This window comes from Fimicolochytrium jonesii (genome assembly GCF_025526975.1).
Source record: "Fimicolochytrium jonesii strain JEL569 chromosome Unknown EV422scaffold_13, whole genome shotgun sequence".
NCBI classification, from domain to species: Eukaryota; Fungi; Chytridiomycota; class Chytridiomycetes; order Spizellomycetales; family Powellomycetaceae; genus Fimicolochytrium; species Fimicolochytrium jonesii.
Window position 1 is genome coordinate 372779 of NW_026515680.1, and position 13314 is coordinate 386092.

Sequence of the window (13314 nt, forward strand, 5' to 3'; positions counted from 1 at the left end):
ATTGCTGAGACAGCGAGCTCGGTCCCTCAGACGGTCGATAATGTTTTCGATAAACATCCGATTTCGAGAACGATTCCAGTCATCACCGCATGCCCCTCGCTCAACCCACAGCATCATCCCTCCCACCACCCCCGTCCTCCCGACTATTATGCGTCAAACTGAACAGACACGGCGAACAATCCAGCACATCCACCCGACACTCAGTCCCCTGGTATTCCCTCAACAGCGTGGATGCCGCACGGACTGTCGGTAACGATCTACTCAAACATCATGTCAACTCTATCAGCACGTAAAGAGAAAAGTGGTGTAAGAGCAAGGGAATTAAAACCGGATGTGACTGAAGAACACGCTGAGTGTGGTCATTCCGCGCGTAACCCACAACCCTAGCCCAGACTGTCGCCCACCAAACTCGCCAAACCCGCTTCGCGTTGTCACTAGTGCGGGGTCACGTGATCTGCTGCTCAAATTGAGCATTTTGAAATGTTTGTCACCACCCTGCGTGCGCATTCCATACTGTACCTGATTCCATACCCGGCGCATCGGGCACTCAAAAGCATTCCATATTCGCAAGAGATAGTCGCATTGCCTCTCCGATATGTCAAAACGAAAAGCAGGCTCCGACATATCAACTCGGAAACCGGGCCAGGTCTCCAAGCTTCAAAGCATTCTCCCTCCATATACAAAAGTGCTTTCGACGGCCGTCGTAGCAAGCCTGTGGGCTGGTTACGGCACGATCTCTCGGATCACAGCCCAGGAAACGTCGTCGAAGCGGAAAGTGTCTTACATTCTGAAAACTGTGGAGGCCGATCGGGGTGACCCGAAGGACGAAGGTCACAATCGGAAAGTCACCTCGTATAAGGTTGAAGGGACGTTTTACGAGAAGGAGCAGTTTGCAAAGTCTCTGAAAAATAGCCTCGTCGGGGAGGTGCCTATCCCTGAGCCACTGGCTGTGCGTATGAGTAGTGGGGATCGGGACGGGTTCAGCTTGGGAATACTGATGTCGGACCTACACCCCGTGTATAGTCGCTCATCCTCCTCGCTCGATTTTGCGGACGCATGCTCGGCGTTGACTTGGCTGGCCCGGTTTCATGCCCATTTCTGGGGTTCTGAGCCTTCCCGTTCCCCCACCGACGCAAAAGGCACTCTATCGCCGTCAGGAATATGGAAAGAGGGCTCATATTGGCACCTGGGAACGAGAACGGCAGAGTTCGAGAGCATACCGCGTTCTAAACGGTGGGACCCGTTCAGGAGGCACGGTGGTACTATCGCCACAATGCTGGCTTCACGGATGCAGGAGGACGAAGTGGGTATGCGGTATCGGACCGTTCTCCATGGCGATCCCAAAGCAGAAAACATCCTGTTTAAAGCCAAAGGCGCTGCGGAAGACGGAGGGCCAGGTTGTGCGTTTTACGACTTTCAATATGCTGGGTATGGCGTGAGCGCCGTTGACGTGGCGTACTTTCTCGCGACAAGTGTGCACCCACGATTACTCAGCGAGACCTCCGAGTATGAGCTGTTGACTGTCTACAACACCGAAGTCCGCAGGTGTCTCCGACTCAGGGGACTACATGTTGATGCCGAGGACTTCACACTAAGTCGATTACAGATTGAGTTGGGTTGGGCTATCGTCGACTGGGTTCGCTTCATGGCCGGGTGGGGGACGTGGGGAAATTCTGATTGGGCTGAGAAAAAGGCGAGGTTGGCATTATCCCGGATGGGTATGAACGACTAGGTATCAAGGAAGGTGATTCGAGAGACGATCGCGGTCACGACGCGGTGACGAGTTCACCGGCAACATTATAGGGGAACCTGAGCCGTCTGAAACAGGAAGAACCTGGCGAGGCAAGCATACCGATAGCTTTCCATACCAACTATATGATTGAATGTTGGGGTTTGGATCCTTGCGTGCTGTTTGTGCCGTCGTTGCGACTGGCATCGCAGTATCGTTCGAGGGTTTAGGTTTCTACATGTTTCAAAGTTGTGCGACGGCGTATTCAAAACCCGGCCGCCCGTCATACCAAATTCATGGCGCGCTCCAAGGCTGTTTACGGGTTTCTCAAAGTATAGTTAAAGCTCCATAAATACAGAAACCGGCGACGAACGCATAACATTCCGATCTGAGGAAGTGGTTATGGGGCCGTGCTCCTAAACGTGTCAGCATGGGAGAGTGAAGGGGGACAGCGCCTGACCGGAGAATGATGGCTCAGCGCTGACCAGATTTCTCCAATCTCTGAAAAACTCACAATGTCAGAACAGATGCCAGACCCATAGCGAACGGCACCAATCCACTCACCTCAATCTCGAGCACCGCCTGTCTAGACAGCTCCTCCAACCTATCAAATGGATTCTCCGGCTTTGGTGACGGCGAAACTGGCGCAGCCACTGTCCTGACTTGCGGCGATGGTAAACCCGTCATTCGTCTGACGGTCATTCTTCCCAATGGGTCAATCTCCGCCTTGATGTAGCTGGATCGCGTGGACTGAAGCGACGGCGGGGTGACGATGCGGGTGGCGGGAAGTGCGAAACTTGATGTTACGCCCAGGAATGGTGTCTGGGACGCCAGGCGTTTTTCTACAATTTGCGGGGTGAGGTGAGGGTTGGATGTTACGGGGGGCGTTGGGGGTGCCGGGGTCTGGTGTTTGGGTGTAGATGGGCGGGTGTCGATTTTCAGAGCGGAAGGTGCAATTTGAGACGATGTTGGGTACTTTTTCCGATTGGCGACTAGCGCTTCATCTACCGCTGCTTTGAAAAGGCGGGATTTGCATTTGGAACAGAGAGCGATCAAATTGGGTTCGAAAGCGACGATGCTGGAGGATGTGACGTAGGCGCTATTCTCGAAAGGGTCGAATACAGTCAGGAGGCGTGCGAGATGGGAGGTTGTAACTTTTCTGTGAACGACATACCAGTCGTACTTTCCAAACAGTTGCACCAAAGTCGCATCGTTATCTCGCTTTTCAGGGTTGAGAGTCGATATGATAGTGAAGCGATCCAGGACCTACGAAGAAGGAGGGATATAAATATTTACATCGGGAACTGTGGTCCAACGAACACAATCCGTTCGAAATCTACCTGCGCCGGCCAAAACGGTTTGCCGTCAGCGACCTTCACCCACACAAGCTCCCCTGGCCCATAATTTACACTGGCACCTTCTGCAGGAGCCGCCGTGGCTTCGGCCCGATGCGGCCCAAATATGTTAGCGACCATATGTGCAGTATTCACCCGGCATTGTATGGACTCGGCTTGCATTTTTGGTAACCCGCTAGGGCGCTGGCGTGGTGCTCGCATTTGGTCCTTGTCCATTGCGAGAGGTCACCCGGAGCGAGAAGCGAGGGCATGGAGGGTGTATGCTACTTTTTATACCCGTCGTAGCTACGGGTCAATTGACAGTTTTTTGGCGTGGTAAAAAAGCCTAATTTCCATCGAACTCCGATCAATTCTGACAGATTGAATACCCCGCAAAACGGCCAGATTCTCCCAGGTCGCCCAGGAGTTCGCAATTGACAGCATCCGCGCTGTTGAAATCTGTCAGATCGGAGATTGAAAAATGGACTAATGGACTAACATTCCCTGGGCAATATAGGTGAGATTCTGAGTTACTCGGGAAATTGCGCTGGCCCACCTTCTGGGCCCGACCAGGGAAAGCAAAATGCTACGGTTCACAAGGTACAACATGTTGGCCCAGTGGGGCTCAGTTACCCCCACTGCGCTGCTCAAACCCTCGAGCGCATTCGGCGCATTCGCGCAATCAAACTTCGGTCAGTGAGGTGATGAAACAGACCTAACTACTCTGCACTATCAGTATTCAACATCAACGCAACGTAAAAATCAATCATCTTGTCTACGAGCGTGAGTGATTCAATGATCAGCAGTTACTCCGGGTATCGTGCCGGTGAGAGAACTTACTGAAATCCTTGACAGCAATCCGTTCATTCCTTCCGTGGATCCTTTCAACGTCCTCGGGGTAGAGTGTCACGGGTTGAAAGCGATAGATGTGGTCCGCAATCGATCTGTAGGACGCGCTGTCCGTTCGTCCCATCAACAACGATGGCGCGACCAGAATCTCCTGAGGTTCCTTGTCTTTCGCGCCCTTATGCTCCGCAAAAACATGCCTGATGGTACCAGCCAAGATATTGAAGGCAGAAGATGTGGATGACGAAACCGCGCTAGGGTTCGTATCTTCAGACCTTAGCCGCATCGAAATGGTGAGCGGCTCATCGCTACTTTCCGGAGAGGCGACTGGCACAGCATTGATGAGTTTGCTGACTTTACGAAGCACATCCTCAGCGGTTTCCCCGGGACGAATGCGCGCATTCACGGTAGCTTGAGCCACCGTCGGCAGAACATTGTGCGCAATGCCGCCCTTGACGACCGTCGTGGCCAGGGTGGTACGCGTCATGGCCGCTAATCCAGGAATGGATTTCACTGGAACCCACGGAAGAACCAGATTCACCGCCCAAGGGTTCCGCATCAAAAGACGAAACCAGAAAGATGGATGCTCAGCGGCCAAGGCGGCCAGCATATCGCGGACGGGTCCATCCGATATCGAGACTTTCGAGCGGAACCTGGAAATGCGATGTAGCGCAGTCGATAAAAGATGGATAGCGTTCGGCGAAAATGGCATCGAGCCGTGCCCACCAGGCGATTTCGCACTGAATGAAAATGTCAGCATCCGCCAAACCCCGTGGTTCATGAAGAGGGGTTCCCTTACGTGATGACTAGATCCAAGTATCCCTTTTCGGCTACTCCAATCCAAGCTGCAGCCATATGTTGGTCATTCGAGATACGCATTGGCATTCGGACTAGAAATTTTCACTCACCTATAGGGCGTTTGATCCCAGGAAACTGCCCATATGCGATAGGCAGCCCTTCGTCCAAGACAAAATCAAAGCGCAGCTTCCTCTTTTTCAGCACCTTCGCGATTGCAAATGCACCTTCAATGCGCTCCCGCTTCAGTTGATGCGATCACGTTGCACATGACTCTAACTTGGAAGGCAATCACCTTCACCATTCGTTTCTCTAATTGAAGGCGAAGGTGAAGGTGAGTTAGCTTCGGCAGGAAACACACCAAGGGTCGTGATGCGTTCTACTTACTCATCATGGCCAAGGGCAAAGTAATAGCTTCGCTTTGGCTTATGCCCGGCTTGGATCAGGGTTTCCACGGCTATCAGCTCCGCAATCAATATGCCCTTCATGTCCAAGGTTCCTCTCCCATACACGAAACCATCTGCCACCGCCCCAGAGAACGGCGGCTGGTCCCATTGGTCGGCATCGCTGACCGGAACCACATCCTGATGCGCGGAGAAAAGTACTGGCGCAGCCTTCTTTGAGCCTTTCCATGTCAAAAGCAGGCTGTACTTGTCGATGGTCTCCCAGGAAAAAGAGTTTCGAACAAGAGGAAAACTCTCTTCCAAGAAGCGATGGAATTCCAGGAACCGCCCTTCGTCGGAAGAAACCGTTGGAATGCGTACGGCCTTGATTAGCGTTTCCTGCGCAAAGGTGTAGTTCACTTTCACTTTGTCAAACGCCGGAGGGGCAAGAGGGTTTGGCTGCAAGGAAGTTCCGACGGCTCCCGTGCGATAGACGGCTCGGATAGCCAGAGCTATGATGCCCACAACAAGGGTGGGTGCCGGCAACATCTTCGCCTTTACTAGTCAGGTTGCGAACGTGTTTAGTCAGAAACTTAGGCAGGTCGCAATGTTGTGTTCTAAAAAGCCGTTTCTGGGTGTTCCGCCCAAAAAGTTGAACCATCACGCGGTCCCGTGTCCGAACGTGTCCGGGCAGTAACCATCTCGTCTCATCTCGTAGCCCAAGGGCAAGAGAAGGGCAGTATCCTCGGGAAACGACAACGTGGGCTCACTTGGGGACACATCCACCAGGCGCTCAGCAATGGCACACGACGTATGTGAGTGAGTCTTCCTCCGGCCTTTTCGTGCTCTTCCAAATGATTGCTTCCTTGAATAACAGTCGCCCTTACGACGACCGCCAGCCTCTGACCTCGAAGACGACAAGGTAGACAACGACTACCTTTTCGCTTCAAGTTGTGGGTTTCTGGACTCGTTCTTGGATTCAGAGGCCGGCCTATCTGCCCTTACGTCTACCGAGTTCGAGCTGGGTAGAGACGGTCTTTGTGACTTGTTCCGGGATGATAACAGGAATGATCGACGGTCTCTGAAGTACGTGTGCGATTGGATGCCACCGCCAATGTTCTCTTTTGAGGAGGTCCATACTTTTGTAGACGATCAGCCGATTGATCAATTGCTGCAGTTCAGGGGCAACGCAAAGACTGCAAGTGCAGATCAAACAGCATCAGCGGACATTGGGGGATCTGTATGAGGAGCTGGGAGTTCTGATCAAAGCCGTAGGTTCATGTCCGACTGAGATCGAGAGGAATCCATATGCCAATTCTTCCGGATTTGCAACATAGCATGCGAGGGATGTGTACACACCAGAAGATGCAGCGATAGTTGGCGATCTTTGCGGACAAGTGAACAGAAACATCCAAAGTATTGAGGGGTCCTTTGACGACGCCGGGTTTGGGAGCGCCATCACCCACGAAGGATTTGCTGGACCGTCTGGTATGAAATAATGCTGTTCTTCAGCTTGCGGGTAGAAACCCTACGGTCTACATTTCCTGATCTAAGCACCACTCAGGACTCGGCGAAACGGTCCTGGATGCTGTTGAGCGATATGAATCTTTGCGCAAGGTATGCGTGGTTGTCGGGACTCCTTGTCGCTGGTATGTCAGGAATTTGGCTGACGCGTACCTGGGCTCTGCAGATGTTATCCCAGTTCCAAAAGATCCAGCAGGCAAACAAAGGGACGCTGGATGTGCTGGGACAAAGAACGTGAACCGAGGCAGACATTCAGAGACCTATTTTTTTTTTTTTGGAAAATTGCACTGTGAGCAATGTAGCCCCGTTCCTGTCATCAGGACGTCGCTTGAGGAGTTGTAGAACGCGAGCTTCGCCCGAGGCAGCAAAGCGTTTTTCGTAAGGATTACCGGACAGATGTGATGTGTATATACAGATATGCAGACTATATAAATACGCGAGAATCAGAGTTATGTCGTGATGTGGCCGCAGCGATTTACGGCAAATGCATATTGCCTTGGGGATCGTTTGAACAAGAAGATGCTCGCGATGTCTTTGTTCTGCCAACTCTGGCGGACGCGGTGAGTCTCAAGGGGCGGGCGGGTAGAGGTGCGCCACCCAAGCCGCCCATGGAGTCTTGGAACACGATTGACGAGGATGATGCGATTGACGCAACTGGGTCGGTGCCAGCGAGCGCTGATATCCCCTCAGGGGCATTAGAGTTCTCGCCTCTGGTGGTCCAAGGTGGAGGAACGTCCAAGAGGGATCGCAAAGCACGGCAGAAGTCCACACCCGTCTGCTGCAAGTCGGTGATCTGAAACTGCATACCCTAGGGAAAGTTCGACGAATGAGATCATAGATGCCCGAATGTCGGTCAGCTCGACCTGAAGTAGAGCCTACCTTCTTCTCGCCAAAATCTGCTCCACAGTAGCTACTCTCTAGTGTAAATGAATTGACGATACCGAGCTCGCGCCGCAATATCACTCTTGCCGTCGTTTCCTTCGACGGGAGGATGTCAAACCGGCAAGCAGACAGCAAAAATGTGGGCGACACCTGCGCCAGGAGAGCTGGGAATGTTCGCTCCAACGTCTCATGTGGTGACCCGGGCGTGTTCTCGCAACCGAATATGAAAACATTCTTGCGGCGGGAGTGTCCGTGGAAGTCGCAGGTGAGCTACGATAGAAGCGGGGGTTAGGATACCCACGCAATCGTTTTTTGTATGTATAGATCCCCTAACACTTACCAGAACCTTATTCCCATGATCAATTATATAGCTCCACAACCGTTTGATCCACCACACGGTAGGTGTTCGTTTCCGATGGGGATGACGCCACTGGCGATTGAGATCGACTCCAGCCAGTGAGCAACGATGCGAACCGTTCACAACCCCGTCAGGGTTGAGCATCGGTACGATTTTGAAAACATAGCGATGTCGTAGCGTTGTCGCGGTTTCGTCGTTGCTTGTCAGGAGATACACGAGAAGGCCGTGCATGGTGTGCGAGGAGTTTGATTCGCCCGGATGAACCTGAGAATAGTAACAACTGTTTAATCTTTGCCCAAGATCCTCCCATAGACTACATTCACTTACCCTTGCACTCAACAAAATGTACATTCTTTCGGCGATAGGTAGTATGGACGTAGACGACGGTGTGAAATCCGTAATTGTGAGAAGCACGCACTCGTTTCCACCGAGAGTAGAGCAAAGAGGTTGCCGCCGGCAGCGGTCATTGAACGTAGGGGCGAGCTGGAATTGAAATAGATGGCGCTGGAGCGAAAAGTTAGGGGTAAAGCTTTCGTAGGATCTGATATCAGTTGAATTGTTACCTGCAGATCCGAGAAAGTGTATGGATAGTGGTAGGCAATGGCACAAGTATCTCCTTCAGTTTCGAAGGTGATTGAAAATGTTAGCGTAGCATAAGTGCCGCCAGCTGGATCAGTCACGCCGGCATCTTGCGGTTTCCAGTAATGATTTCTTTGCAGAAACAACGGATGGTCAGAATAACTCTATCGTAAGATAACCGAGGGAAGGTGGGCAACTTACTTGTAGTAGTATATTCCGTCGCCAATACGTCGCCAATGCCCGTCTTTCCTCGAGTACATGACAGGCTGCATCCCTTGCGAAGAGAAAAACGCACTGCATTTGAGCTGGACTGTTCGATAAATTGGACGGAGCCAGAATGTCCATTTTACCTTGATTGAACTGACTACCCGATTTGCTGAGATTGACGATGTTGAACTTGTACGGAATGCCTGGCTTCATGCGAGACACAGCGAAATAGAACCACTGTCACCAAGGTTTGGTCAGTATAGTACAGATGATGAATAAGACGACATGATGTACCTGATTGTGCTTGCCCATCGAGCTGTTGATATCAGTTTGCAGTATGAGGTCGTACTCGAAGTCCGATATCTGGCATGGCATAAAGAGGGAGAGAATGCAATGTGAGACTCTCTCGAAAGCTTTCGGGTCACATTTAAAGGGGCATACCATGAGAGCTAATTGCAGGTTTCCACTTTCGAAGCGCGAGTCGAACTGAAGACTTCTGCAAAGTTGATGAGGACGAAGCTTCAAGAATTTCTGCTCATCTAACGCAACGTACCCCTCCACAGCTTCACTGCCAATGGACTCATCCATAACATCGTAGACAAGCTTGTTCACGTGCTCCGCCGGCCGCACTACTCTCCGCATCTGCTCGTAAACCAGCTTTCGCACAAGACCCGTATGTCGCTTGACCGTGAGTTCAGGGGCGTCTATGCATTTATGTGCCAGAACGCCATATGCCCTCCGTGGAGTGATGGGCTGAACATGTCGCACTTCAATGTTCGTGATAGGCAGCGCAGGTTGATGTGAGAATGGGTTTTGACCGGTAACTTCGAGATCGTCTCCTGTATATGGATCTCTCTGAGCCTTCCCATTCGCTGGATCTTCTTCCGATGCTACCCCGATGTCAAGTTCGGGACACCGACTTCGCAGTTGTACTTTCATGTCAAGATCATCTTCTTTGTCTGTCAGCTCCATATCACTTTCCTCTGCGATGCTCTCGGCAATGCTGCTAGGCTCATTCTTCTTTTCCGTCGATGGGATTCCAAGTTTCACATTCTCCGAAACAGTTCGTACACCAAGTTTGATGACAACCTCCTCATCGTCGGATTCAACACCATCATCTGGATCGTCAGGTCCCCCATCCTCTTCTACAGATGGCAGAGGAAAACTCAGCATTTGGTATCTGTTCAGGAAAGGCAAGTCGGTTTGCGATACAGCCGACCGAAGAACCGCTACGAGTAGCGTCGGAATGGCGGTTGTGCTGCTACTGTTGGACGAGGTCACTGGCATGCCGTTTGGGTGAGTTCCGGCTTCACTTGCTTGTACAACTTCATCCAGAGCCGATGTCAAGAACTCGACGCCATTGTGCTCATTGAACAACTTCTTGCCTTCCTCGGTCTCGACAACCGTTTTCAATAACTTCAACACAGACTTCTGAAGTGCTTCGATGGCGGTGTTTCGGAAGAGCGCTATGAGTTCCCGAACCTGGAATTTGGCCAGCAACTCTGCAGCGCCATGCTTCATTTTCGTCAGCAAAGTCATCAGGTCAAGGACGCATTCCAACGACGCCGAGTTTTGAGCCAGCATAGGAGCCGATATTGGGTTCTTCAGCATCGAAGCAAGCAAGTCAAGAGTTCTCCCTTTGTGGATCGTGATGACGTTATTGTCGTTCTTCGTCGCGAATGCCCGCAACGCTTGCAGGCCCGTGATGACGAGAGCGTATTCTTTGCGCTCATTCCACTTCTTCACCATAATGATCGTGGGAGCGACGGCTCCGTGCAGTCTAGCTAGAAGCGATAGCTTCGGGTCATATTTCGCCACTCGAGTCAGCAACGAGAAAACGTTTGCCATCAGCTCGTCGACCCTTGAGACGGCGTTCGGTACGGCACCAAAGAGAACCGAACCGTCTGCCTTCAAATACTCCCGGAAAACATTCTGAATGCACTTCAAAAGGGCAACGGAGATGTTTTTCCGAGCTGCATTGGCGGTATTGGACGCGCTCAGATCGCTGTTGCTGGATGTAAGACGTATAAGCATATTTGTGATGGTAATGGTGATGTCTAGATCCGGAAGCACCTACAGGGTACGGATTACTCATAGTCCTCAGCCTTTCAATGCTGCATGCTCACTTACCCTAAGGCATTTGATGAGCACGCTGATGTTTGGAGTCGCTTTGGAGAATAGTGTTCGCTGAATACTGGATTCTATGCAAACTCAGCGAGTTAGCTTTTGTCAACCCATCACATTGACCTTGGGAATGAGCTGTTTACCCGCATGAATACCCTCTTTGTCGATGATTCTTTTGAGGGCCAAGCATTGTCGAGCTATGATGTTGCGTGCGTCTGCGCTAAGAGGAGGAGTAGTCGGAGCGCTTCGAGAGAAAGCTTCCAGGGGTATTGATCTCGGCAGACTTCCTCCAGCCGCGGCATTGGACGGCAGAGGTTCAATAAATTCATCCATTTCTATCAGCTCATCTCGAAGTGACGATTGGCGTCGCCTCGCATTAGGGAACTTCGGTGACGGGTTTGCTTTCGAAAGGTCCGGGAGGCTACTATCGCTATGTCCTCTCCTGCTCTCCATGCTGTGCTTGCTAGCGGGTGGGAGCTTTGCGTGGTGATTTGGGATACTTCCCGTACTTCTGGCCTTTCGGCCATGCTTCAAGGATTTGGTAGAAGTGATGTGTTTGTGCTTAGCAGCAGAATGATGGGTTAGGGAAGGTGACGACGACGATGACGAACAAGACGGCGGCGCTGAGGCCGCGTCTTTGCGGCGAGATACCGAGACAGATCGCACCGTTATGGATGCAGAGGGCTGGCGAGGAGGTAGTCTAGATGCTGGTTGCTGAAGCTGAAGAGTCCCTCCCGTGGCAGATATGGCAGCCGCGGTGGCATTGATAGTATTCGTGTCGGCCCAAGGGTTGATTAACAATTCTCCTATTTTTTCGAGAATGCGAAGCGCTATAGCAGATGATGGCGGCATTGGGCCACCTAGGTTCACCGAAGAACTCTCGCGACTCTTGCTGCTAATATGTAGAAAGATTAATTCCGGTTTTCATGTTACATATCCATTTGCAAGACACCGGACGTACATCTTCGGGAGGTTCGCTTTCACGACGCATTCCGTTAGGTCTGGGAGCGATGAAAAGACTTTCTGGGCGGACATTTGTTTGGATTGCCGGGAAGCGTCATCCGGCGTCAACCCGGCTTCCCCGCTGCTCTTAGTTTTGGCACCTTTCCGCTTTCCAGTTCTCCTGACCAGTTTTCTTGTCACTTCCGTCGGCGATGTGGCAGAGGACTTTCCCGATGACTTTGTGGAAGCCTGCTTGCGAGACATATCGAAGGTGACCGATGGTCAGAGGGTATATGTTGCACCACCCCTCTATGCATATCTATAGTAGATCGCAGTGGAAGAGGTTTGCGGGCAATGACGAAGCATGGGCAATTGCGATTTCGACAGCGCGTTCTTGCCCGTCAAAACCGGGGAAACACATCGGGTCAACCGGCATTGGAACATGTAAACATTTTCGCAGGTGGACGGTTTGGATGAAACGATATATTCAGCTTCTATGGTCCAGCATATGGTCTATACAATACATCAGGTATATGTGCTATCTCGTCCTGCTCAGCCGTCACGCGCAACAGAGATGCGCAAACTGTAAACTAATCTGAAACCTGCGCCGGACTCGCTTAAGCGGTCGCCCGACGAGTGCATGGCCTCCACACGAAGGCGTACTTTTGGGTCACCTTGCCGTCGCTAGAAGAGGAGAATGTTAGACGAGGCGCTGCAAACCAAAAAGCTCTTGCATCTCTCCCGGGTACATACATGGAATCAGTCGTGAGAGACCCAGAAGCAGCCTTGTTCTTCGAGTTGTCAACGAAGATCGAGGTGTTGATGTTGATGTTCGAGTCCTCACCGCACGGGGACCAGGAAAGGGTTGTAAACTCGATCTCGTCGTGGATCTGATAGTCGTTGACGTACGCGCCGGGAATTTCCGCCTTCGTTGTAACCGTTCGTCCGTCGCCCTGGAAATAGTAGCTGGCTGTCTGGATACCCTTGACTTTGGCATCAAGCTGCGCCCAGCCTCGATAATCGGCGGAGGCGATAGAATATTGGAACCCTCCTGGGATATGGACCCCGATGTTCAACTGACAGTTGCGACGATTCGAAGCGCGCGGGATGCCCGGCCCCGCCTCAGCAACGAACTGGTCGAACAGGATAGAAAAGGTAGTCCTATCGTCGGAAAGGCGGACTTGAGCGGACGGGGGGGAAACTGGGCACCCGGTACCAGCGTATGCGATCGACTTGAAGTAGACCGCCTTCGGGTCGATGGGGACAGCATCGGCGGCGACAGCCTGAGAGCCCGCAAGGACGGCAAGGACGGCGGCGGCGAACACCTTCATGGTTGTGCAGAAAGAGTTGGTTTGGAGGCGGTAGGCGGGATGCAGAGCGATGAGCGGGATGTCGGCAAAGGGTGGGAAGCGGGAACGCCGCGGCTTTTATAGACGTTTCGAAGACATCTCGGAGACATTCTCGGAGGGACGAAGCAGTGGCAAGCAGGTTTATGGTCCGCTAGCAAAATCACCACGGCAAAAAAAGTTCGCGGGCCACAAACACTGGTAGTCGAAGCAAAACCGAGATTGGCAAAGATCCTCCAACCACTGGCAGTCTGGTACCACAGTG

At 52.0% G+C, this 13314-nt stretch overlaps 5 protein-coding genes across 5 annotated transcripts; 1 reads left to right on the forward strand and 4 right to left on the reverse strand.

Annotated features, from left to right (window-relative positions):
• Window positions 1-508: 508 nt before the first annotated feature.
• EV422DRAFT_73008 (Ecdysteroid kinase-domain-containing protein) lies at window positions 509-1764 on the forward strand. The gene has a single exon (XM_053074344.1). The coding sequence runs from the start codon at window positions 596-598 to the stop codon at window positions 1730-1732; it is 1137 nt and encodes a 378-aa protein (XP_052925210.1). The 5' UTR covers window positions 509-595; the 3' UTR covers window positions 1733-1764.
• A 363-nt stretch (window positions 1765-2127) lies between these two features.
• Window positions 2128-3395, reverse strand: EV422DRAFT_73018 (uncharacterized protein). The gene is made up of 3 exons (XM_053074345.1): window positions 3070-3395; window positions 2904-2995; window positions 2128-2828 (listed from the first exon to the last, which is right to left on the reverse strand). The coding sequence occupies exons 1-3, from the start codon at window positions 3298-3300 to the stop codon at window positions 2240-2242; spliced, it is 912 nt and encodes a 303-aa protein (XP_052925211.1). The 5' UTR covers window positions 3301-3395; the 3' UTR covers window positions 2128-2239.
• A 119-nt stretch (window positions 3396-3514) lies between these two features.
• EV422DRAFT_531066 (uncharacterized protein) lies at window positions 3515-5736 on the reverse strand. Its single transcript, XM_053070446.1, has 6 exons — window positions 5092-5736; window positions 5000-5016; window positions 4818-4931; window positions 4709-4754; window positions 3904-4649; window positions 3515-3838 (listed from the first exon to the last, which is right to left on the reverse strand). Exons 1-6 carry the CDS (start codon window positions 5634-5636, stop codon window positions 3783-3785), a joined length of 1524 nt encoding a protein of 507 aa, XP_052925212.1. The 5' UTR covers window positions 5637-5736; the 3' UTR covers window positions 3515-3782.
• Window positions 5737-7086: 1350 nt separating this feature from the next.
• Window positions 7087-11094, reverse strand: EV422DRAFT_496960 (uncharacterized protein; the record flags this gene model as incomplete). The annotated part of the gene is made up of 11 exons (XM_053067913.1): window positions 7087-7419; window positions 7491-7763; window positions 7834-8115; window positions 8179-8355; window positions 8415-8562; window positions 8632-8704; window positions 8781-8874; window positions 8932-9000; window positions 9079-10710; window positions 10768-10847; window positions 10905-11094. The coding sequence occupies 11 exons, from the start codon at window positions 11092-11094 to the stop codon at window positions 7087-7089; spliced, it is 3351 nt and encodes a 1116-aa protein (XP_052925213.1).
• A 1217-nt stretch (window positions 11095-12311) lies between these two features.
• Window positions 12312-13314, reverse strand: EV422DRAFT_73187 (uncharacterized protein). Its single transcript, XM_053074346.1, has 2 exons — window positions 12457-13314; window positions 12312-12387 (listed from the first exon to the last, which is right to left on the reverse strand). Exons 1-2 carry the CDS (start codon window positions 13032-13034, stop codon window positions 12321-12323), a joined length of 645 nt encoding a protein of 214 aa, XP_052925214.1. The 5' UTR covers window positions 13035-13314; the 3' UTR covers window positions 12312-12320.